Source organism: Polyodon spathula, chromosome 8 (assembly GCF_017654505.1).
Source record: "Polyodon spathula isolate WHYD16114869_AA chromosome 8, ASM1765450v1, whole genome shotgun sequence".
Taxonomy (NCBI): Eukaryota; Metazoa; Chordata; class Actinopteri; order Acipenseriformes; family Polyodontidae; genus Polyodon; species Polyodon spathula.
This window is the reverse complement of record NC_054541.1, coordinates 49,750,081-49,777,440: the sequence shown is the minus strand read 5'-3', so window position 1 is coordinate 49,777,440 and position 27,360 is coordinate 49,750,081. Positions and strand designations below refer to the sequence as shown.

General features: G+C 42.2%; 1 protein-coding gene across 4 annotated transcripts in view; it reads right to left on the bottom strand.

Annotated features, from left to right (window-relative positions):
* The window catches only part of LOC121320116 (protein shisa-like-1a), a 79,722-nt gene that overhangs the window by 20,438 nt on the left and 31,924 nt on the right, over positions 1-27,360 (bottom strand). For 2 of the 4 annotated variants that reach the window (XM_041258359.1, XM_041258355.1), the window contains exons 1-2: positions 15,713-15,941; positions 1,958-2,144 (exon numbers count right to left, since the gene is read on the bottom strand). In XM_041258359.1, coding sequence (XP_041114293.1) covers positions 1,958-2,024 — 67 coding nt within the window. In that variant the 5' untranslated portion in view covers positions 2,025-2,144; positions 15,713-15,941. Of the gene's footprint in view, positions 1-1,957; positions 2,145-15,712; positions 15,942-27,360 lie in introns of those variants that run through there. The other 2 variants (XM_041258356.1, XM_041258357.1) reach the window with 1 other exon arrangement.

Sequence of the window (27,360 nt, the reverse complement as noted above, 5' to 3'; positions counted from 1 at the left end):
GTATTACAACAGATACAGCCATAGGGTAACTGACTGACTCTGAAGGTCACGCTGCAAGCTTTTTCAGAATAGAAAAGATGAAGATATTGGTTTTACGTTTCACATTGGGCCATTGAAATTAATTTGGTTTTGCTGGTGTTCGTGTCCTTTGATAAAGCTGGGCAGGTTGCAGACTGGGTGTGTGTTTGTATTCTTTGATAAAGCTGGACAGGTTGCAGACTGGGTGTGTGTTCGTATTCTTTGATAAAGCTGGGCAGGTTGCAGACTGGGTGTGTGTTTGTATTCTTTGATAAAGCTGGACAGGTTGAAGACTGGGTGTGTGTTTGTATTCTTTGATAAAGCTGGACAGGTTGCAGACTGGGTGTGTGTTTGTATTCTTTGATAAAGCTGGGCAGGTTGCAGACTGGGTGTGTGTTTGTATTCTTTGATAAAGCTGGGCAGGTTGCAGACTGGGTGTGTGTTTGTATTCTTTGATAAAGCTGGGCAGGTTGCAGACTGGGTGTGTGTTTGTATTTGATAAAGCTGGACAGGTTGCAGACTGGGTGTGTGTTCGTATTCTTTGATAAAGCTGGGCAGGTTGCAGACTGGGTGTGTGTTTGTTTTCTTTGATAAAGCTGGACAGGTTGCAGACTGGGTGTGTGTTCGTATTCTTTGATAAAGCTGGACAGGTTGCAGACTGGGTGTGTGTTTGTATTCTTTGATAAAGCTGGGCAGGTTGCAGACTGGGTGTGTGTTTGTATTCTTTGATAAAGCTGGGCAGGTTGCAGACTGGGTGTGTGTTTGTATTCTTTGATAAAGCTGGGCAGGTTGCAGACTGGGTGTGTGTTTGTATTCTTTGATAAAGCTGGGCAGGTTGCAGACTGGGTGTGTGTTTGTTTTCTTTGATAAAGCTGGACAGGTTGCAGACTGGGTGTGTGTTTGTATTCTTTGATAAAGCTGGACAGGTTGCAGACTGGGTGTGTGTTTGTATTCTTTGATAAAGCTGGACAGGTTGAAGACTGGGTGTGTGTTTGTATTCTTTGATAAAGCTGGACAGGTTGCAGACTGGGTGTGTGTTTGAATCCTTTGATAAAGCTAGACAGGTTGCTGCAGGGGATTGGAAAGCCACACCTGCACTGAAGAGTGACGTTTCCAGCCACCCTGCTCTTCCTGCTTGGATTGTAGTTCAAATACTATGGGCTACTCTCAGAGCTATTCACTCCAAATCACCATCAGCACAATTTTTATTTTTTCCTGAACAGAACAAACACCACGTACACTTTTAAATTCATAATAAATCAGCTAAGACTGTCTACAAGGCCCCAGTTAAATGTTTGGGTTCGGAAGCTTTACTGGGTGTGTTTTTTCTTTCTGAAAAAAAAATACCGCAGCACGAGACGTGGAGTAAAGAGTTACGGTAACACTTAACATGAAGTGTCTCTAATTACTGTGTATTAACACAGTAGTTACTTAGTAAATACATGTGTATTACAATGTTATTATGCATAGTTACAATGTACTTACAATATAAATACACAGTAATTAGAGACACTTCATGTAAAGTGTCTCTAATACAGAGAGATATTGCACTGCAGACTAAACAATACATTGCTGTTGATATAAAAAAAGTACCTGCCATTTCTGATTGGCATTTTAATAACCAAAGCTTTGATATACATATCCTTAACTCTTATTGAATAACAATAACAATAAGGATTCTCCCCTAGGTTTCTTTATCTTTTTGTGTGCATTACGTGTGCTGCTATTTTTGATTTGGACAACGACAGTATAGTTTATGGTCATTTTCAGAGCTGCAGGACTTCTTCACTGGACAAAAGTAAAGGTGTTTCCTAGCAAGTGCATAACAGGAGGCTTCCTGCATTTCCTTGGGGCTGATGTACTTCAGTCTGCTAACATCAAGTCTCGAAGCGATGAGGAACAGCAGCATGAATTGCTGGGATCTGAAATTGTTGCTTACCTGCTGTCGACAGCAGAAGGAAAATGACTGTCAGAACATTGAAGGACTGTCGACTTGTGATGGTCATCTTCCCGTCATGTATATGGGCGAGGGAGCAAGCCGCGCTCTCTAGCTGAATTCGGGGGGAGCAGTCATTCTACCGGTGCTCCACTTTGTGCTCATCTTCTCAGAGAAATCCCTGCTCAGTCTGCAAAAACACAAAGCAAAGCCACTGGCTACAGCCTAGCCTGTGGAGCTCAACACACACAGCAATTCAAAACAGTACACTGGGATTAGAGGCAATTAGCCTTCATGTAAGACTCCTACAAACCAAGCTGTTTTAAAGCTGAAAATGAACACTGATTAGTGCTTGTTCAGACATTTTAGAGACTATTATCCAGACAATTTGTTATCCACTAAAGTTATAGTGAGAGCACAGTGCTTTATATTTTAATATGACTTAGTACAGCAGTATAGTACAATTAAGCAGTGCACAGTAGTATAATAGAAACACAACATTTGCATAACCACTTCTTCAGAGACACTAACTTATATAGTAATTGCTACAGTAAGTTATACAGTACATTCTGTAAAAGAAAAGGCAGTTCAGCACTTCACTCTGTGCTCTGTAATATAAATAACACACAGGATTGTAGGAAGGCTAATTAATTACATTATTAATGATACCACATTCTTACTGATTAGTCTGAAGTTTGAAACATTTTAGAGTTAGGGTTAGGGTTAGGGTTAGGGTTAGGGTTAGGGTTAGGGTTAGAGTTAGAGTTAGGGTTAGTGTTAGGGTTAGGTTTAGTTAGGGTTAGGGTTAGTGTTAGGGTTAGGGTTAGGGTTAGGGTTAGGGTTAGGGTTAGGGTTAGGGTTAGGGATTAGGTTAGAGTTAGGGATAGGGTTAGGATTAGGGCTAGGGTTAGTGTTAGGGTTAGGGTTAGGGTTAGGGTTAGGGTTAGGGTTAGGGTTAGGGTTAGGGTTAGGGTTAGGGTTAGGGTTAGGGTTAGGGTTAGGGTTAGGGTTAGGTTTAGTTAGGGATTAGGTTAGGGTTAGGGTTAGAGTTAGTGTTAGGGCTAGGTTTAGTTAGGTATCAGGTTAGGGTTAGAGTTAGGGTTATGGTTAGTATTAGGGCTAGGGTTAGGGTTAAAGTTAATGTTAGGGTTAGAGTTAGGGTTTGGGTTAGGGTTAGGGTTAGAGTTAGGGTTAGGGTTAGGGTTAGGATTAGAGTTAGTGTTAGGGTTAAGTTTAGTTAGGGATCGGATTAGAGTTAGGGTTAGGGTTAGGATTAGAGCTAGTGTTAGGATTAGGGTTAGGGCTAGGGTTAGGGTTAAAGTTATTTTTAGGGTTAGGGTTAGGGTTATGGAGACGCATATAATATTTTTTTTCAGTGTTACATAATCATCCTTTAAAATAATACTCTTACACCCAGTTTGCATGTTTTTATTTATTTATTTTTAATCCGGTCTACAGTATTGGGAGTTGTGAATGAGACTAACAAGACTCCAATTAGCAGCAAGAATACAGATCCTGTGGTAATGCAGTGCAGTGATTCATTTTGCCGGGGTTCCTGTGTCATGTGAAATCAAGGCTGGCTGTTCAGAGTGCAATGGTCTTGAGATTTAATGTGACTGTAACAGAGGGGGACTCTCAGGAGACACTGCTACACTGCTGCTATGTGCTCATCTCTTCCAGGGGAACAGCTGCTTGCTGGCCTGCTGCACTCTAAAGCTCAATGAGGTCTAAAAAGGGCTGCTTTGTCTATCCGATTTAACAAAGACATCCAGAGAGACGCAAACACATTAGATAAACATTGAGTCCTTCTCATTGTAAAGCAGGCAGACTCTGCCCTGCATATTTTTCTAATGACAGTGTCGTAGATCATTGTAGGAATTAGGGTCACCACCTGATTAAGGCACCATAAATTCTGCTCAGAATGTGCCTGGTACTTTGAGCCAGGAAACTTGAACCCTGAAGCATGCCATCAATTACTTACAAGACAAGATGACTCAAGATAACTGGCACCTGAACTGACTACTTTGATTAAGACAATCAGCACATCTGCTTCCTCTTGTTAAGAGATGCGCAGCACCATGTGCTGCTGGAAGATCGATTCAGGGGAGGAATCTGTCTTCTCCGTCACTGTCAGTGATAAGTGGGAACCATTTCTGTGCGGAACAGGGCTTTTGTGTGTGAACAGAACAAAACTAACAGCTTGGAAGTTTAGTTTCTCAAAAGTGTGCTAATTAGCCACCCACATCACCTAAAACAACACCACCCACCTTTTCAGAGACCTAACGAAGATTTATAAATAGAGACTGTATCCTTCTTCTCTTGTAGTTTTAAACTAGATACAGACAATATCAAATACAGGGAAATGAAAGAACAAATCGGTTCATACACACAGTTTTACACAGAGAAAGGTTAAACAGGAAGGAATAATTAAACAAATTAGCCTCTTTGTAGGAATTTAAAATATTAGGCTTTTTGTAGGTCTGCATTGCGGTTGTTGGGTTAAATCTCTCATAAAGTCGGGTGTCAGGAATAGAAGGCATGCATTGTTACGAGATAGACCATCATTGAGAGTAACAGAACCAATGCCATGGAATCAGGAATGTAGATTTAACTTCAACAAACACCAACTTCCCTCTTGTTTGAAAGCTGCCTGCTACTCAGCAAGTGAAATAGGGATTCTCCTGTTACTACTTACAGCAATGGGAGGTTATGATACATAATAATAGGTTAGAATGGAGGCTATTCTGCTGAGGGGTCTGGTCTGCTGTTGTAGTGCAATGTGTTGCTGTGGCAAAATGTATGACTGAACCAGCCACATTTCCATTAGCATGATACCCAGGGAATATTCAATGACATTCTTGGGGAAATTCCCCATCCGCCCCTGCAATACAGTTCATTGCCTACATCACTAAAAGCTTTCATGCAACACTGAAATAAAAAAATGAATATGTGTGTGTATATATATATATATATATATATAGGGGGTTAAAATCCTTCCCTGCTAATACCTTGTGAGAATGCACATTTGGGTGAATGGGCTAATGGTTTTATTGTTTAATGATTTAGTTAATCCCCTGCACCTGGTGGTAATTGCAAATTAGAGCCAGGTGCAGGGTATTTAAAGGATACAGCCAGTCTGTTCGGGGCTGCTGAGAGGTGGGAAGCAGAAGGTGTGCTCTGTTTCCAAGCAGTCAAGAGTGAGGTACAGTGTTTTTTTTGTGACAGGTAAACGGCTTAGCCGTCCTGCATGTTAGTCAGGGACCTGTTGGTGTATAGCCAGTGCTCCAAAATGGAGTTAGGTTTTGTTTGTTTCTGTTTTATTTGATTTGTGTTTATTAAAAGTGCGCGTAAGCACTGTAAAAATCCATTTCTGTGTCCTGGGTCTATTTTAAAGGGGCAACGAACCGTGAGAGTGCGAGGATCTTTCACATATGGTGACAGCGAGTGTGGGCGCCCCTATGACCCTAAAAGTGGAAAGCATTGAACAGTTGATCGTCGGGATCAACCAGAATACCACTGCTCAGCTAGAGCAGAATAAGATTGGCACTAGGGCTGCTGCTCCAAAAGTGGGAGCAGGCAATAGTAGCCCCACTGTCTCCAGCACCTGAGAGAGAGTCCCCGCCACTCCCAGAGCCTGAGAGAGAGTCCCTGCCACTCCCAGAACCTGAGAGAGAGTCCCCACCGCTCCCAGAGTCCAGAGAGGAGGAGCCGCCGCTCCCAGAGCCCAGAGAGGAGGAGCCGCTGCTCCCAGAGCCCAGAGAGGGAGAAGCAACGAACAAAGAGGAGGAGGTGAGGTGCCCACCTCCATCAACCCAGCGAACCAGTCCGGCACCGCCAGGTGTGGTCCCTTGGTCCTGGACACCCTGCCGGTCTTCCTAGACCTTCCTGCGCTGGATATGGAGCCCAGGAGTCTGCAACATTGGCCACAGCTCTGCCCCTGGTTCCCTGCTCTGCTCTTCCTGAGCACCCAGACGTTGCTGGGCTGCTGCCAGACGTCGCTGGTGCTCCCCCTGTTCGCTGCTTCGCTTCCCCTGGGTGATCGGACATCGCTGCGCAGGTCCCCAGGTGAAGATCTCTGCCCACTGCTGCATCCCCCTGTTCCCTGGTCATCGCTTTTGTCGGCCCTGTCATCACGATGGGGTCCCTTGTCGCCGGTTCATGGTCCCTTCCCGGATATGCCAGAAGGTCTGACCCACCCTCAAGTCCGCCCATGGGAGAGGGCGGAAATGGACATTGCTGGACTTGAGTGTGGGTGGTTGTGTTTTAGGGGAGGGGGTGGCCTTGGTATGGCCGATCAGTGGGGGGGGGGGGGGGGGGGGGGGGGGGGAGGATGTGGGGCAATAGGGGGGGGGGGGGTTAAAAATCCTCCCTGCTAAAAACAGGTGAGAATGCACAGTCAGAGCTCCAAAATGGAGTTAGGTTTTGTTTGTTTCTGTTTTATTTGATTTGTGTTTATTAAAAGTGAGCGTAAGCACTGTAAAAATCCATTTCTGTGTCCTAGGTCTATTTTAAAGGGGCAACGAACCGTGAGAGTGCGACGATCTTTCACATAAAAAAAAATATACATATATATAATCTCACACCACTGTCTGTTGCCATGTTCTTGATCTCAGCCCCAGTTTATTCGGTGATCTCTCAAAGGGACAGCTTGGTCTTTTTCTTCAGAATGACAAAGAACAAAAAAGCCCAGAAAGCACCAGGAGAGAAATGAAAGGAACCGGTCTGTGTGTGCAATCCTGATTCATTACCATAACGCTGGCTCCATATTCACAGTTTATAGCTGTAGAGTCATTAAGGATGTGCTGAATCTGCCCGCTCAAGCAGAGGGGTGGGGAAACCAATCTGAACAGCACCATCTAGTGGTAAACTGGGGGACTTTATGAAAGGCGTCTCTTGCTCTCTTGCACGCTTTCACAGTCACGGCTGTATATTTCTGGTGCATGATCATTGCTCTCTCATAACATTTAACCAACTGCTTATTAAAATAATGCAATACAAAATGCCATTCAAATAGAGATGTATCGAATGCCACAACAAAGCAGAGAACGAGAGCGCAGAGCAGCAGTTTGCAATGGCTTCAGTTGCCCTCCCGACACAGCACTGCAGTGTTACAGATCATGCCAGCTGCCATAAGACCATAACCCGGAGGCCAGGTTGAAGGCATGAAATCACGTTGAACAATATTTTAAATTCTTTTGTACATGTGGACATTAGATTAGTGGCTCCAGCGAGACAGGACAATGCCGGTGGGCTGGCTGCATGCTTGGATAATTTGGCTCTGGTACCATCTCCTTCCCTCATACAGACAAAAAGCTTGAGCCACATAGCATTGAAGGATAGGGGGAGTGAATTGAGACACAGGGAAGGAAGGACCTGCTATATATAGAGGGTCATTAATTCATTGATTAACTTAGAACTGACTGGAGGTCATAGTAACAGTATCAGGCATGCTTTATACATGTCCTTATCTGTTGGCCACTGTGTGCGTGCTGAATGTACACGTGAGATCACATTGTACAGCAGTCGGAACAAGCAGTGCACATGCTTTAGGGCTGGAAATGAATTGTTATTCTTGAGTATAAAAAGGCTTTAGATAGTATCCTGTAATTGCTTCTGGTCGTCACGGCACTGCTCTCGGTCTTGTGACCGTCTCTGTGTCTTTCCCCACCACTTCCCACTTCATACCACAGCAAACAAGCTGCACTGAACCAGCCTGTGAGTCTGACTTTAACAGGAGCTGTTACCAGGCTTTCTGCACCCGGAATCTGCAGTGAAGACATTTGAAAAGCAGCACAGGTTAAAACTTTGGAAAGCAGCTTTGAAAATATAGCACGCACCCTGTTTATAACGCACATCTGAGCATTGTTTGTAGAAGGCAAACCACTGTAGCACAGTATGCTGTTGTTTCAGAACACCCCTGTACACTGTGTAGTATACTATAACCCAAGTATACTGCACACTTTGAGTATATATAAACGTGCAACCTGAATATATCTCTTACATTAGTAAAATGAAGGGGACAAACAAAATCATTCTTTAGCACCTTTAGGACCAATACAAAAAATAATGGATACGTTGTTCTGAAATGTTGTCCACAAAAGCCCCCAGAACACTAAGCCTCTTGTTATAATCCCTGTGTGACTGCAGAGAGCATTGCCAACCACCTGCCCTTCTCTCGACAAGGCTGAAAATAGAAGACTCCTGGGCTACTTTGCAGTACACACTGTAGTGTGATCACACTCTTATACACAAGGCACTATGTTTATTCCTGCTAGAACTAATTGTGAGAAAGTCTAAAGCACAAAGCTGTGACACCCTGCCAGATCTCTCCATTTTGTACAGAGGCCAGGCAAGGAGGCGCTGTTGATTGGATCCAGTGGGCTTCAGAACACAGCCGGGGATTACATGCAGTACTGTATACCCTACCTCTTAACCCTTTACATGGGACAAATGTGTCCCACAAATACAAATCATACTAACTTTTTTATTTGTGCAATGAGGTGCACAGAACAGGGTTTGAAATGTACTGGCAGGTGTGTCAGTCTCCGCCTCGTGATTCTTGAGTCACTCTCAAAAGTATTTTAAGAAGAACCAATTTGAACAGCCGCTCACTACCTTAAAGGGGTGAGTAGCTTCATGTGTTCACTTTTCCTTTGTCTTTATTTGGTCTTATGTACTGAAACAGAGTGGGGTCTGATAGTGCCGTAACTCAAGACAGTGCTGCTCTGACAGTGCATTACATACAGTAGATAACGTAAACAGCAGATCCATTACTGCAGCCCCACATCACACACTCTAATGGGTAAGCTTCTTGTTAGACTAGGGCATTAGTGTAATAAACAAGGGCTGCGCATTCATCCTCAGTGCTTGTGAGCCGGACTGTAATAGGCGCTATTACCAGACTTCCTGCAATGGGAGACCTGGTATGCAAGTATTGAGCTATTATCCCTAGCCACTACAATGGCTTACAACTGACAACAAATGTTGCTTTTAAGTACATGTGCAGTTCCAGTATATACCAGCCAGCTTGTCTCACTTTGTAAACATACTTTCTACAAGGTCTGTTTTTTAAGTGTTAATTGTCATATCTATCAATCTCTGAGAAACTCATTTCATGTGGTTTCTATGGGAACACGTTCTATAGGTGAACATGACAAACGGGGATGGGGGAGGTGGGGGGAGGGTATGACAGAGATGCAGGACAGTTTGTTTTACATACAGGACATGGTTTAGTACAAAGGGACACTGTTATCACAGGACAGCTGCGTTGGTTTAGCAGAAAGATTTCCGGAGTTTGGCATACCAGTGATACCACAATTGTACAAACCAATTGACAATATCATAGCAAAGCCAGACAGCAATCGTTTCTGAGACAGCTGGTTACTATGTGCAGCTCAGGGTATGATACAGGCTGTTATAGGTGTTAAAGACCAGGGTGGTGCACAACACTGCTCAATCTTTTTGCTACCTTTCATGCTTTTGGTTCATTCCACATGATTAAAAATTAATTAATGAAAGACCAAAACCATTTTCCAATTCCCAGCATTACAGTAGTTCATGTGTCTATGGTGCAGCACTAATGGCAGGGAACTAATAGCTCAGAGTGGCCTGTCTGTTCACAGATCCCAATGTGACGAGCCAGGAGCTGTATGAAATCCCTGCTGTACACAGCACTCGGCTGGAGGTTGAGCTGGGTTTAATAATTAAACCAAGAGAGCAGCAGACAGGGAGTCCTCAGACCTCTTCAATCAGCACACATTAGTATCACGGGAATACTTGTTCCCTCAGGAACAAATATTTGTTCCCCCACGAACCAATATTTGGGTTCCTGTTTCAGAATAATTATACCCCCTTATTTTTTTGTAACAAAGTAATATTTCTTTGTATATAAGTCTATATCCATGCACTTTCAACTAAAACCTTGAAATTAAGATTCCTTTCCCTAACCGTAACCCTAAACTTGTACCACCCGGTTCCCCCTGACAGATTCCACTGGGGGTACAAATATTCAAGGGAACCATTATCTGTTTACACTGGTACTCCAACCCTACACCAGCATATATAATTACTGCTATAGCAAGAGACCAGGTGAACCAGAGTCAGTATAACATATACTGTACAGTATGTTATAATACATTTCTATATCATAGCAGTGCATTGAATTCACTTGTAAATGGATAAACATAGAGCCCACAACACTGGCAACGCTACATGTCAGCTGCAATAGTTAGCGTGAACGAGATATATTTCGTGTGCATGTATTTTCACACCACAGTGACTGGCAGTATGGTACAGCCAGCAGGAGTAGAAACTTCCATTCATGTAACCACTTATGTTTCATCCTGTATTGACTGACAGATGCACTTAGAATTGAATATAATAATAAAAAGGCTCAGGAAGCCACTGAGGCCAGAGGATAAACTAGATTCTCAATTCAAATATGTTGTTGTTTTGTTTTTTCCATGAATGCCAAAATAATAATCAAAATCAGTGGTTATGATTCTACTGAGTCCCCCTTATACTAGTATAGCAGCAGTGCACTGTGTCACCTCAGCACTACACTAGACTCTAGGGAGTCCCCCTTATACTAGTATAGCAGCAGTGCACTAGACTCTAGGGAGTCCCCCTTATACTAGTATAGCAGCAGTGCACTAGACTCTAGGGAGTCCCCCTTATACTAGTATAGCAGCAGTGCACTGTGTCACCTCAGCACTACACTAGACTCTAGGGAGTCCCCCTTATACTAGTATAGCAGCAGTGCACTAGACTCTAGGGAGTCCCCCTTATACTAGTATAGCAGCAGTGCACTGTGTCACCTCAGCACTACACTAGACTCTAGGGAGTCCCCCTTATACTAGTATAGCAGCAGTGCACTGTGTCACCTCAGCACTACACTAGATTTTAGGGAGTCCCCCTTATACTAGTATAGCAGCAGTGCACTGTGTCACCTCAGCACTACACTAGATTTTAGGGAGTCCCCCTTATACTAGTATAGCAGCAGTGCACTGTGTCACTTCAGCACTACACTAGATTTTAGGGAGTCCCCCTTATACTAGTATAGCAGCAGTGCACTAGACTCTAGGGAGTCCCCCTTATACTAGTATAGCAGCAGTGCACTGTGTCACCTCAGCACTACACTAGACTCTAGGGAGCCCCCCTTATACTAGTATAGCAGCAGTGCACTAGACTCTAGGGAGTCCTCCTTATACTAGTATAGCAGCAGTGCACTGTGTCACTTCAGCACTACACTAGATTTTAGGGAGTCCCCCTTATACTAGTATAGCAGCAGTGCACTGTGTCACCTCAGCACTACACTAGATTTTAGGGAGTCCCCCTTATACTAGTATAGCAGCAGTGCACTGTGTCACCTCAGCACTACACTAGATTTTAGGGAGTCCCCCTTATACTAGTATAGCAGCAGTGCACTGTGTCACCTCAGCACTACACTAGATTTTAGGGAGTCCCCCTTATACTAGTATAGCAGCAGTGCACTGTGTCACCTCAGCACTACACTAGATTTTAGGGAGTCCCCCTTATACTAGTATAGCAGCAGTGCACTGTGTCACCTCAGCACTACACTAGATTTTAGGGAGTCCCCCTTATACTAGTATAGCAGCAGTGCACTGTGTCACCTCAGCACTACACTAGATTTTAGGGAGTCCCCCTTATACTAGTATAGCAGCAGTGCACTGTGTCACCTCAGCACTACACTAGATTTTAGGGAGTCCCCCTTATACTAGTATAGCAGCAGTGCACTGTGTCACCTCAGCACTACACTAGATTCTAGGGAGTCCCCCTTATACTAGTATAGCAGCAGTGCACTGTGTCACCTCAGCACTACACTAGATTTTAGGGAGTCCCCCTTATACTAGTATAGCAGCAGTGCACTGTGTCACCTCAGCACTACACTAGATTTTAGGGAGTCCCCCTTATACTAGTATAGCAGCAGTGCACTGTGTCACCTCAGCACTACACTAGATTTTAGGGAGTCCCCCTTATACTAGTATAGCAGCAGTGCACTGTGTCACCTCAGCACTACACTAGATTTTAGGGAGTCCCCCTTATACTAGTATAGCAGCAGTGCACTGTGTCACCTCAGCACTACACTAGATTTTAGGGAGTCCCCCTTATACTAGTATAGCAGCAGTGCACTGTGTCACCTCAGCACTACACTAGACTTTAGGGAGTCCCCCTTATACTAGTATAGCAGCAGTGCACTGTGTCACCTCAGCACTACACTAGATTTTAGGGAGTCCCCCTTATACTAGTATAGCAGCAGTGCACTGTGTCACTTCAGCACTACACTAGATTTTAGGGAGTCCCCCTTATACTAGTATAGCAGCAGTGCACTGTGTCACCTCAGCACTACACTAGATTTTAGGGAGTCCCCCTTATACTAGTATAGCAGCAGTGCACTGTGTCACCTCAGCACTACACTAGATTTTAGGGAGTCCCCCTTATACTAGTATAGCAGCAGTGCACTGTGTCACCTCAGCACTACACTAGACTTTAGGGAGTCCCCCTTATACTAGTATAGCAGCAGTGCACTGTGTCACCTCAGCACTACACTAGACTCTAGGGAGTCCCCCTTATACTAGTATAGCAGCAGTGCACTGTGTCACCTCAGCACTACACTAGACTCTAGGGAGTCCCCCTTATACTAGTATAGCAGCAGTGCACTGTGTCACCTCAGCACTACACTAGATTTTAGGGAGTCCCCCTTATACTAGTATAGCAGCAGTGCACTGTGTCACCTCAGCACTACACTAGACTCTAGGGAGTCCCCCTTATACTAGTATAGCAGCAGTGCACTGTGTCACCTCAGCACTACACTAGATTTTAGGGAGTCCCCCTTATACTAGTATAGCAGCAGTGCACTGTGTCACCTCAGCACTACACTAGATTTTAGGGAGTCCCCCTTATACTAGTATAGCAGCAGTGCACTGTGTCACCTCAGCACTACACTAGACTCTAGGGAGTCCCCCTTATACTAGTATAGCAGCAGTGCACTGTGTCACCTCAGCACTACACTAGATTTTAGGGAGTCCCCCTTATACTAGTATAGCAGCAGTGCACTGTGTCACCTCAGCACTACACTAGATTTTAGGGAGTCCCCCTTATACTAGTATAGCAGCAGTGCACTGTGTCACCTCAGCACTACACTAGATTTTAGGGAGTCCCCCTTATACTAGTATAGCAGCAGTGCACTGTGTCACCTCAGCACTACACTAGATTTTAGGGAGTCCCCCTTATACTAGTATAGCAGCAGTGCACTGTGTCACCTCAGCACTACACTAGATTTTAGGGAGTCCCCCTTATACTAGTATAGCAGCAGTGCACTGTGTCACCTCAGCACTACACTAGATTTTAGGGAGTCCCCCTTATACTAGTATAGCAGCAGTGCACTGTGTCACCTCAGCACTACACTAGATTTTAGGGAGTCCCCCTTATACTAGTATAGCAGCAGTGCACTGTGTCACCTCAGCACTACACTAGATTTTAGGGAGTCCCCCTTATACTAGTATAGCAGCAGTGCACTGTGTCACCTCAGCACTACACTAGATTTTAGGGAGTCCCCCTTATACTAGTATAGCAGCAGTGCACTGTGTCACCTCAGCACTACACTAGATTTTAGGGAGTCCCCCTTATACTAGTATAGCAGCAGTGCACTGTGTCACCTCAGCACTACACTAGTAGGGAGTCCCCCTTATACTAGTATAGCAGCAGTGCACTGTGTCACCTCAGCACTACACTAGATTTTAGGGAGTCCCCCTTATACTAGTATAGCAGCAGTGCACTGTGTCACCTCAGCACTACACTAGATTTTAGGGAGTCCCCCTTATACTAGTATAGCAGCAGTGCACTGTGTCACCTCAGCACTACACTAGATTTTAGGGAGTCCCCCTTATACTAGTATAGCAGCAGTGCACTGTGTCACCTCAGCACTACACTAGATTTTAGGGAGTCCCCCTTATACTAGTATAGCAGCAGTGCACTGTGTCACCTCAGCACTACACTAGATTTTAGGGAGTCCCCCTTATACTAGTATAGCAGCAGTGCACTGTGTCACCTCAGCACTACACTAGATTTTAGGGAGTCCCCCTTATACTAGTATAGCAGCAGTGCACTGTGTCACCTCAGCACTACACTAGACTTTAGGGAGTCCCCCTTATACTAGTATAGCAGCAGTGCACTGTGTCACCTCAGCACTACACTAGATTTTAGGGAGTCCCCCTTATACTAGTATAGCAGCAGTGCACTGTGTCACCTCAGCACTACACTAGATTTTAGGGAGTCCCCCTTATACTAGTATAGCAGCAGTGCACTGTGTCACCTCAGCACTACACTAGATTTTAGGGAGTCCCCCTTATACTAGTATAGCAGCAGTGCACTGTGTCACCTCAGCACTACACTAGATTTTAGGGAGTCCCCCTTATACTAGTATAGCAGCAGTGCACTGTGTCACCTCAGCACTACACTAGACTCTAGGGAGTCCCCCTTATACTAGTATAGCAGCAGTGCACTGTGTCACCTCAGCACTACACTAGATTTTAGGGAGTCCCCCTTATACTAGTATAGCAGCAGTGCACTGTGTCACCTCAGCACTACACTAGATTTTAGGGAGTCCCCCTTATACTAGTATAGCAGCAGTGCACTGTGTCACCTCAGCACTACACTAGATTTTAGGGAGTCCCCCTTATACTAGTATAGCAGCAGTGCACTGTGTCACCTCAGCACTACACTAGATTTTAGGGAGTCCCCCTTATACTAGTATAGCAGCAGTGCACTGTGTCACCTCAGCACTACACTAGATTTTAGGGAGTCCCCCTTATACTAGTATAGCAGCAGTGCACTGTGTCACCTCAGCACTACACTAGATTTTAGGGAGTCCCCCTCAACCTAATCCCAGTTGTTGTTTGTCTTGTTACTTGTTACTTTTTTAAAGGGAAGGTGTCACCACATTTAAAACTGAACCCTGGGGTAACTAATAGTATTGTATTACTATGGCCATTCCACAGCAGACCTCTCAACATGGATGCCTGTTATAAATCTGATTCATTCTTACCCTAAACTTATACATACTGTATAATTCATAGCAGGTAGGTTATTTATTCATGCATACAGCATGAAAAGTGCAACTGAAATGACAGGCTAATGTGCTTTGTAGAATTCCATTCTGATTATTGCATCCTACTTTTATCATGCATAATAATCCCTTTAATTTCAAGTGTGTTATATTTTGTAGTCCACAATAAATTCAAAGACAAGGAACATGTTCTAATTATAACCTGAGACTGTAAAGTAGTCATGTACGCAGCAGCTCACCCTTATTTTAGTGAGAATTCATTACTTAGCTGAATCAATAATGTAAATGACAAACCCAATCCTCACCGGGCACTTCATTACGATGAAACCAGAGGTCAAGAAATGATTGATTCAGTTATACTGGTAACATTCTTTACACTCCTTGTCACAAACCTGCTTTACAAGCAAAACATCACAGCCTAAAATCCAGTGAGTCACGCAGGTTCCAAAAGCTGCTTTTTGTCATCAGGAGCTACTGTCAGTTAACTACGAGGAGGCAGAAACTGTAATCAGAGACATGTTGCCATTTGCTACTGTTTTAAGAGTACTGAACTCCGCATGAAAAAAACCATTTTAAAAACAAAACAAACAAACAAAAAATCCTCCAAAGAAAGGAAATAAAGTTCAGTGCTTTCTGGAGCAAAATTATTCAAACCAGGTCTGCACACTCACCTCTAGGAAAGCTGGGGGAACTTCCCTCAGTCAATCGCTCCCCTGTTGATAAACCATTCACAGAGCTTCAGAACAGGCAAATACAGTGCTCAGCATTCGCAACCCAGATCAGAGGAGCCAGGATAAGGTGTTTACATCAGCAGCATTCTCCAGAGTGCCCAACACAACATCCATGCAGACAGAGCGAGCGAGAGGTACTGTTGACTGTCCTGTGCGCCTGTGTGTGCGCGTGTGTGTGTGCGTGCGAGTGTGTGAGGGTGTGTGTTCCTCTTGTCTGATTGAGATTTGGCGCTTTTCCAGTAGCTGAAGCCACAAGGTCAATAGCTGCAGCACTAATGAGAGATATTGCTGTTCCAGAGACACTGACAGCAAGGAAGTATCAGAGCAATTAGACTGCCTCTTTAACTGAGATGCATTCTTTCTTTCCTTGGCTATCCTCTTTGCTTTCCTGGGTCAGGCACATGCAACTTGATTAGGTATTGTGTCAGGGAAACATGCTAACTGTTACCTGTCAGGGAATAATCACGTATGCGTTTTGAGGTCAGATAATGTCTCCCTTTTAAAATATAGACAAATTATTTTACAAGTATGCTATCTAATACACATTTAATTATAGTGCTGCTATTCTTACAGTGGCTTTTAAAAAAAGAACCAAGTAACAAAAGATACTTTACATTAAGTGTCTCTAATTACTGTGTATTTACATAGTAAATGCATGTGCACTTATGCAGAATTACAATGTTATTATACATAGTTACAATGTACTTAATGTTTTTAAAAAATGTGCACGTTCTAACCCGAATCCTGACCCTAACCCATACCCTAACCCTTTTCTGATACAATTGTGTCCTTACACATATCTTGCAATTCTGAGTTTGAGTTTCTTCATATTTTAATAACACTGAAAAACACACACACACTCATCTACCACATGAAATCTTTATTCATGTTTATCACTCTCTGCTGTGAAATTCCATATCGAAATGTCACCAATGATTTTACATTCGAGATGTCACGAATCCAGTTTGAGTTCAGTTAAACCCCTCTAACGCTGAAACAAATACACAACAAGTGCATGAAATTCTATCAATGCAAAAGCATTCACTGATAGACAGATAGGCAGACAAGCTGCAGTTATAAAGAATTCTCCAGGGTTTCTGATTTCCTGACAGGTTGAACGCTGCCATTTCCATACTTGAAAGAAGTCCCTGGAACTCAAACACACTCTCTCTCTTAACACACAAGGTAGTTGATGAATGCAGATTCAGTCTCTCCAAGTCAAACATACTCTCTTGACACACAAGGTAGTTAGTTGATGAATGCAGTTACAGTCAGGAAAATCACGCAATAAAATATTTATTAAAACACAGACTAGAAAACATTACTATATTATACATATTTGTACACAACATTCAAATGAATGAATCCCTGTTCAATGAAGCAGCCCCACCCAGTCAGCAGACCGTATATACAGTATGTTCTATGCATACGCTCTTAATGGAGTTCATACTTTTCTATTTAATGTTCATTTCTCATTGATCTTTTAAAGGGGGATTATGATGTTGGTTGATCGCTAGGGACCAAGTAATGAAGCAGGCTAATTCATTAGCTATTCATTCCTTTCATCTCTGGATGCTGATTTACAGGTCACAAGTTAAATTAATTTAGTGGCATCGACAGATATCAGAACACGTGTTAAAACCGCTATGCAATTTACTGCAATTTGTCACATTTTCCAGCTGCAGTCTGGGAAAAGCCCAGGACCCAAGTGGCAGGTGGTGTGCAGGTCAGCAATGTGACCCCTGCACGAGAGCTGTCCTCCAGGAAGCCAGGTGGTGTGCGGGTCAGCAGTGTGACCCCTGCACGAGAGCTGTCCTCCAGGAAGCCAGGTGGTGTGCAGGTCAGCAATGTGACCCCTGCATGTGACCCCTGCACGAGAGCTGTCCTCCAGGAAGCCAGGTGGTGTGCGGGTCAGCAATGTGACCCCTGCACGAGAGCTGTCCTCCAGGAAGCCAGGTGGTGTGCGGGTCAGCAATGTGACCCCTGCACGAGAGCTGTCCTCCAGGAAGCCAGGTGGTGTGCGGGTCAGCAATGTGAACCCCGCACGAGAGCTGTCCTCCAGGATGCCAGGTGGTGTGCGGGTCAGCAATGTGAACCCCACACGAGAGCTGTCCTCCAGGAAGCCAGCTGGTGTGCGGGTCAGCAATGTGACCCCCGCACGAGAGCTGTCCTCCAGGAAGCCAGCTGGTGTGCGGGTCAGCAATGTGACCCCCGCACGACAGCTGTCCTCCAGGAAGCCAGCTGGTGTGCGGGTCAGCAGTGTGACCCCTGCACGAGAGCTGTCCTCCAGGAAGCCAGGTGGTGTGCGGGTCAGCAGTGTGACCCCTGCACGAGAGCTGTCCTCCAGGAAGCCAGGTGGTGTGCGGGTCAGCAGTGTGACCCTTGCACGAGAGTTGTCCTCCAGGAAGCCAGGTGGGGGAAGCTGAGCTCAAGGTTGCCTTGAAGAAGTATAAGATTTTTATTGTTTTATTTTACATGATCATTTGATAAGTAAAATAATAATTGCAAGCTTTCTACAGACCTGATTGACAGCAAATCTGCTAATCGGAACTCAAAGAAAAACTAACACATTTTTTGAGGCGGTATTTCTAACCTGTAACTATCTATTAATTGCTCAAAAACTTGATGACTGGTTAATGTGTCAGGAACATACCCCTTTGAATCATTTAACCTGTGTTTTTGTTTCAGATATCTTTAAGTCAGGTTAAAACTGTTTAATAAAATCAATTTTCTGTTTAAATCTACAAAGGGGAGAGGGGGGAGGTGGTGGGGCCCCCAGCCAGCATGATGTCTCTCTTGACTGGCCTGGATATTTGTTCAGTGGTTAAGACAGCTCTTGAGGAATGTGAGGTCTGCAGTTCATGCCCAGTTTGTTATAAGCTACGCTCAGGCATTGGAGCTGTCATGATGCCTGACGGCAGTGTATTGCTTAATACAGCTTCCATTGATGGAGACCTCCAGACCAGGGAAACCCACCTCCATGTAAGGACTGTATACTGTGCGGGGGAGAAGAAGAAGGAGATTCTCATTGGGAGTTTCTACTGTTTGCAGTTTTTGCTTCCTTTTTGCAGAGGTTGTCTGTAGTACACAGCAAGGCTGCCGCAGCCACAGGCTTCCCTGAAGCCAGCACCTGCTAGCATCTCCCTCATACATGCTCCCTGGGAGTTCTGGGGAATTCACACATCTACCTTCCACATGGGCCAGCAGTGATTCACATTAACTAGCATGCAGTTTCAATGTACTTACCATTTTATAACAGTTCCTACACTAACAGTAGCATGCAGTTCTGTGATTGTGAGGCTGACCTACTGTCTTTATTCATAAAGAACGAACATGCATAGAATGTTTGTCAAATACATGTCAAGACTAAGGCTATATATATATATATATATATATATATATATATATATATATATATATATATATATATACTTTTTATCACAAAGGAAACTATATATAGAACTATCTGTTTCCTTCACCCCTTGAAGGTGAAAGTATCGGGGTATTATTCTTTTTTTGTGCTGTAGAAGAATGAAAGTTGTTCTCTAAAACTTGTACAAGCAGACTTACTTTCAAAATACACCTTTTTTTGTTAAAAACAACCCCCACACACATTCCTTGCAGACGAGACAGGTCCATTTATTACCCTCATTAGAGGAGGTTCTAGCCTGTGATCAGCTGGGTTCCTGCACTATGGCTGTTGATTCTGCAAAAGCCGATCCCTAAGGGCTTCTTATAGCTGGCATGCTTTTTGTCCAAGTGCCTGGGGTTTGCCTCAGGTGTTCAGAGCCTAACCTGTGTTTGATTATCGGTCATGTTCTGTGCACACTATGAACTACGAACTCCTCCGGAATTGATATTACTGCATTGTCATTGTTCAGCGACTTTGGCATGTTGGTTTTCAGTCTACTGGACGTGTGTTTTTATGTTTCGACATAAAAGGCAACTCTGGTAAACGAGGCGATGAACTCACCACTCTTCTCCTGTTTAAATATTTTAAATAAAACAATGATTGCTCCCCAGCTAGTTGCTTTGTGTACTGTACCTTTAAAAACACTTCAGAAGGAGAAATCCCAAGAGATTTGGTTTGTGATCCACTTCAAATATATATATATATATATATAGTGGCAGAGGAGAGTGAGGAGCCAGAGGAGAAGCACCTGGCTCCAATCTAATTTAAGGGGAAACCTGCTACTGCTGAGTGAGCCAGGCTGTGTAAAGCTGCAAGTGAGCCAGGCTGTGTAAAGCTGCGAGTGTCGAGTGAGGTACTGTGTAGGTAATCCTGTGTAATATTGTGTAATACTGTGTAATACTGTGTAATCCTTTGTAATACTGTGTGTGTTTGTGTTTTAAACTTGTCGAATGTGTAAAGACAAGTATTTTTTATTTATTTTTAACTAGGAAAGGCATATCCGTTATTGTGCTAAAAAGAACCCAAAGAAACGAAGATGGGTATTATGGGTATATGGGTATTTTAAATACTCTATCCCCATTTGTCAAAATAGGTCACATGAGGGTGTTGATATTACAGAATATCACCATGGGTCGGCACTTCTTTTCAAAAACGAGCAAATCACTGGCAGATCTCCATACACCTAGAATTTAAAAACAAAAACACGACCGACGAGATTCATGTAAATATTGAGCTTTTGGGAACCTGAAGTATACATATTGAATGAATCTGAATCGGACACCAACGATTAAATAAAGTAGTGAAAAAAAGCAAAAGTAAGTATTCAAATAAATTCAAAACTCGCCATTCTGATCGCTGTTCCTTCTCCCTGAATCAAGACGTTTCCCTATCCCATTTTGAAAATAAATAGTTTCTTAAAAATATCTCTTAAAATTTCAGCTTTTAACAGAAGACCTGGGTCCCTCCTAAAAGAGACTTTGGGGTTAAAAGATGTTTTGTTGCCGTTGCTCCCGCTGTCTGTTCTTCGGTCTGCCTGCGTGCTGCCACCGGACCCACCCCCTGCCCAGCTGTGTGATCTGAGGCAGAACATCTATGAATTTATCTCGACAGTTCCTGCCATACCTTAGGTACGATGGTATCATGTCATCTGCTGTGCCCTGCATTGTTTTAATTTTTTTCTTAACACTGGCCCAGTAGTTCTACATGTTACCAAGCTGTAAATTGCAGTCATTTTGATAAGTGACCGGGTATTCCATGCAAATACTGTAACGTCTTTCTCGCCACTGTGAAGCTGTAGCATAAATGTGGTATGGATACCTCCTGTTACTACCCTGGATAACAAAGGATATGTCATGATGAACATGGGCAGTAATATTTTACTTTAAAATGTAATGAATAAACCAAGAATTACAAGAAGTGTAACAAATCAAAACTGCACTTTCAATGGCAATGTTCAATTCAACATCTGAAATTCTTTTTTAACTAATTCTGATGTCATCACACTGGGGTCTAAGCACTACCTCTGATCAGGTAAAGAGCACCCCCCCCCCCTCCCATGACTGCCTGTGTGTGGGCGACAGAAACGGGAACCTACTGAAGCTGAAGCGAAGACAGGGTGTACCGGCTCCCTCTTAGCAGCTTGAAGAAACTGTACCCAGTGCTAAGGCCCATGTTTAATCACAATTAGATGAGCAGTCCTCTAAAATGTGAGCCCTATCCATCCACCAGCCAGAAAGCGCCACTGCAGGGAACTACCATTCAGAAATGACAGGTGAAAAAACATATTGAAACTGTTTCAGAGTGTTTTACAAACATTCTTTCAGGCTGAATGAGAGAAAAAAAAAACAACATAAATAAACCCTATCTGAAATCATTCAAAAAGATTGCAGGAACTTTAAACTTCATTAAATTACTCAAAATTGGCTGTAAATAAGATAAAAGCTGAATTTTGACGCCAATGTACCTACTGCTGTGCATCAACCTGACTGAATGATATAATACCTGATAGACATTAATAACCAGGTGCATCAACCTGACTGAATGATATAATACCTGATAGACATTCCCGTGAACAGCAGCAAAACTTCTTCAAAGCAGACCAATGCGAAGCCCCTCAACTATAAACAAAGCAAGCAGTTTCATGTGGATTCATCTTTGCTGTAAGTGCTGTAAGTTATGTTTTTCCTAACAGCAGTTCAAAGGCTAAAGCTGTTGAGTGTTACCCCTGTAAGCAGCGACTCTAATGATTCTCCTGCTTTCATTATATAGATGCTTACAGGTGCTTAGTAATAGCAAAGAAACTCTTAACGCATTACAGAGTACCCCGGAGGTCACTGGAGTATGAACAGTGTGCTAGGTAGAATTTACTTCATCCTGAATGAAGTGGAGAATCTCAATTACAGCATGTAGTGTAGCCTCGTGGCTGCTGCATCACTGTGCTGACTGTAATGTTTGCAATTATATAGAAATGTACTGTTCTGTTTTTTAAAGGACTGCCTATGTTACTGCTGGATGACATGTGTGCTTGGCTATTACAGGGTTAAAGATATAGGCCATACCGTAGGTGGCATAGAGGTTAATTACAGCAGCATCATTTTGAGTTCTGTCTGGCCAAGACCAGGAAAATGACACATATTTTGCATGATTCATTTGGAGAATCAGTTCTCATTATTATTATGATCTTTCTTCCCCACAACGTTGGTTTATTTATAAATGAATTACCATATAAACAATCACACATATATGAGCTGGTGTGTACCCGTAAATGAATCTGGATTTTGAGACTGTCACAACAGTCACCCAGCATGTCCATGGCTCCAGGGCACTGTCTGGAAAAGACAGCATCTGAATTCAATTAACCTTTTAGCTGGGAAAAAATTATTTGGTAAATGATACGTTCATGCAATTTGGAGAAACTCTTATTTAATTAGGATAGAATAAGCAGTAAGCAAAGCCTGAGTGATGATGTGCTCATGGAACCACATTAAATATAGCTGAATAAAATCAACTGATCCTGCAGCATAATGATAGCAAACTGTACCAGAAACATACTAGCTGTGACAACAGCAATTGAACAAGCAACTATAAAAGTTTCTCATAGTAAAAGCATAGCAACGTGTAATAAAACATAGTGAAAGCATGGTAAAGCACAGGTAAGCATTGTAAAGAATAGTGATATATGGTAAAGCATATTACAAAACATGGCAAACCAGGATAAACTATAGTAAATGCATAGTATAAGCATGGAAAATGCACGGTAAAACTGCAAAATATCATGCAAAAATACTGAGGCAAACCTTTCTAAGGGATTTTTTAAACACACATTCATAAAATTGCGCAAAACCAGACACGCAAGACAGCGGCAAACATCACAACAGATCCACGGTGTAAACATTTAACCATACAGTCGATATCTTACAAGACTTGGTTTGAGCAACTAAAGCAATACCTGGCCAAACCAAACCTGACAGCTGTTCTAGTTTAAAATCCCTTTCCCATGTGCGGTACCAGCTCTGAACATACCAGTAAGAGCGAGGGGTTAACCAGGGTAAGGATGCAGCCAGTACATGTGCAAAACTGAACTCTAATGGTTCACTTACTTTTTCACTCATTGTAGCACAGTTCTGTGGCGAAAAACCAAAACAACAACAAAACAGGTCTGTATCAATGTCCTCCTAGTTGCACAACATTTAAAAGAAATCCTTTAATGGTAGAGCATGTGAATCTTTGAACTTAAAGTAAGTAGTAGCAGACCGATCGCTTTGCCTAATATAACGGTGTCTGCTGTATAAATTCAATCCAGGCTTTCCCATGTGTGGTCACAGAATTTAATGAGAAAATATTGGGTTTCCATTCTAATTCCAGTGTATCCCAGACTCCCACACTCCAAGTCTATATTTCATATTTAATGGAGCCTGGGGACTTAAGAGAATTCAACTTTAATAAAACAAATATGATTTTATTATTCACTCTGTGTAATCGACCACGTGATCTGGTTCAAATTAATGAAAGAAAACAAGAATCTTGGGAATGGGTGGTTGAAGAAAGGATCTTTCTTCTGGAATAGTTACTAGTAATGCCAAAATAACAATCTGACAGAAACAACGACTGAGAATAACAGTGAACCCACGTGATAGGGTATTAAACAAGAACAATGAAGACACTATAAACCATCCCTTTAATTCAACTGCTGATTACAACAGCAACACACTTATAAGAACATAAGAACATAAGAAAGTTTACAAACGAGTGGAGGCCATTCGGCCCATCTTGCTCGTTTGGTTGTTAGTAGCTTATTGATCCCAAAATCTCATCAAGCAGCTTCTTGAAGGATCCCAGGGTGTCAGCTTCAACAACATTACTGGGGAATTGATTCCAGACCCTCACAATTCTCTGTGTAAAAAAGTGCCTCCTATTTTCTGTTCTGAATGCCCCTTTGTCTAATCTCCATTTGTGACCCCTGGTCCTTGTTTCTTTTTTCAGGTCAAAAAAGTCCCTTGGGTCGACATTGTCAATACCTTTTAGAATTTTGAATGCTTGAATTAGGTCGCCACGTAGTCTTCTTTGTTCAAGACTGAACAGATTCAATTCTTTTAGCCTGTCTGCATATGACATGCCTTTTAAGCCCGGAATAATTCTGGTCGCTCTTCTTTGCACTCTTTCTAGAGCAGCAATATTTTTTTTATAGCGAGGTGACCAGAACTGCACACAATATTCAAGATGAGGTCTTACTAGTGCATTATACAGTTTTAACATTACTTCCCTTGATTTAAATTCAACACTTTTCACAATGTATCCGAGCATCTTGTTAGCCTTTTTTTTATAGCTTCCACACATTGTCTAGATGAAGACATTTCTGAGTCAACAAAAACTCCTAGGTCTTTTTCATAGATTCCTTCTCCAATTTCAGTATCTCCCATATGATATTTATAATGTACATTTTTATTTCCTGCGTGCAGTACCTTACACTTTTCTCTATTATATGTCATTTGCCATGTGTCTGCCCAGTTCTGAATCTTGTCTAGATCATTTTGAATGACCTTTGCTGCTGCAACAGTGTTTGCCACTCCTCCTACTTTTGTGTCGTCTGCAAATTTAACAAGTTTGTTTACTATACCAGAATCTAAATCATTAATGTAGATTAGGAATAGCAGAGGACCTAATACTGATCCCTGTGGATTAATGACAGTTCATTCGCAGTGCATTGCCCTTGTAATTGCATTTTGATAAAGTAGCATTCATAATAGATATATGCATAATGAGAGATCAGTAAATTATTTATCAATTGCAACCTTTCCCTGTTGATTATTTATTATTTATTTATATTTATTTTTAATGAAAAGTGTTTTCGTTGTGCTTCATAGCTTTTTCACTGGATTTAGTTTTGCAAAATTAAAAGGTGTTTTCCTTTTTTTTTTTTTTTAAATGACTGAACTGTTTGTAAAGACCTCTTGTCCTAAAACTGTTTGAAACGTCCTCTTGTCCCAATACTTTAAGGAGGGGTGATGTCAGGCCAGAAACAAACACACAGATAGGAACACACAGGTGCTGGAGATGAAACTGAGATGCAATGGCTATGCTCAGTGTGTTTATTGAATGCAACAAATAAAAGATTTAAACAAAAACAGCACACGGCACTTGGGGCCAAAATAAACAGACAAACAAAACGGACTAACACTATACAAACAGTGGACTAAACAAACAAGCATCGCGCTGGTCCTTCCATCATGAAATAGCAATCATTATTCATTATTCTTTTACTTACTTATCTGCATGTGAAGTCACTGTGCCATCCTTGTGTCTAAATGCAATTATATACTTAAAATCACTCGTGCTACACAGACCCATTTATATCCTGTGCACCAACATCTATACACCAACATTAACACACCACACGCAACACAGAACATAAAATACACACAGGGGCGGGGCACTGCCACAAAGGGTTTGTGAGTTTTCATACACTGTACAATGTTTTTCTGTTGTTGTTGTTGATATTGTTATTATTAGCAGGACTATTATTACTGTTCTTCTTCTTATCCTTGTTAATAATAATAATAATAATAATAATAATAATAATAATAATAATAATAATAATAATAATGACTGTGGAGGTGTCGTGCTGATTAATTCCATGTCGGTCTGTGAGGTGGCATGGTTGCCATGGAGAAAGCAAGCTAATTATTCGGATCTGCGGCCCGGGGATCCAGTCAGTTTGCTTCCTCTGGAAGCTGTCTGGGAGAAACACTGGAAACAGGTCAATTGGATCACTGGGAATGCAGTTTAGTGCCACAGATTGTATGATAGTTCCTAAGCCTTTAAGAACATATTTAAAAAAAGGAAAGCTGTTTGTAGTGCAGAAGAGAAGCTGACCTGACAGACTGTGCTCATGGCATCTGGTATTAGACAAGTGAGGAACACACCTGCACGTATATTGGAGCTTCAAATAGTCCTGGTTCTAACCAAATTCAGACTGTTCTGTGAAACCAAAACCAACACAGCTAAATAATAATAATAATAATAATAATAATAATAATAATAATAATAATAATAATAATAATAATAATAATAAGATACCCTTTATCAAAGTTTACCATGGTTAATTTGCACAATACTCATGCAGCTTACCATAAAATGGGTCAGAGCATCCACAATCTCTGCTCAATCAATTAAAAGGAAACACTGGATCTTGTTCAGTGCCCTGGTGCCCGCTGTGAACCTGGAGTAACAAGCTGAGACAGACAGAGCTCTCTTTGATGAGCTGTCAGTGTTATTGTTGGCTTGGTCTACAAGAGAGAAGCCACTGCAGCAACCCATGTTTCCCCAGCACCTGTGCATAAAACCACAATATTCCAGTAATGTATTCAAGCACAATTATACGCTGTTCTAGGCTTGTTTGATCAGGGAAGCAAAAGGAGGGGGGGCTACTGAATACTGAATGCAATCAGTCAGCAATTACACATGATTACTCTTGTGATCACGAGAAACCTGCACGCACACACAAGACGATGGCATTGTTTCACCCAGGATGAGTTGCCATGGCTCACTTGATGTTGACACTGTAGGCAGCTGTGCTTTTCCTTTGAGCCATGGCAGAGTGGTTGACACGGCCTCTCTATTCTCTCAACTCTTCTCTTGCCTCGTTTGTGGAGGAAGCGTTTGGAGAATAGCACAGGCACTGAAAGCTGTCTTCCAGGTACAGCCAGGATGTCTCTGGAACAATCCTCTGAGATGTAGGGGCCCCCCTGCAGCTTCAATCAAGGCATCACGTCTGAATTCTAAACACTTTTAGCAACTGTGGCATAAATTAAAAGTAAAATCAGTCAGAATGTTTTATTGCAAAAATAGGTCTGCCTCTGCTATAACTGAAATATATATATATATATATATATATATATATATATATATATATATATATATATATATATATATATATATATATATGTATATATATATATATATATATATATATATATATATATATATATATATATATATATATATATATATATATATATATATATATATATATATATATATATATATATATATATATATATATATATATATATATATATATATATATATATATATATATATATATATATATATTAGCTCAAAGAGCCAGCTGCCCAACGTTTCGATATGTTGTACATATCTTTCTCAAGGGAGCCTG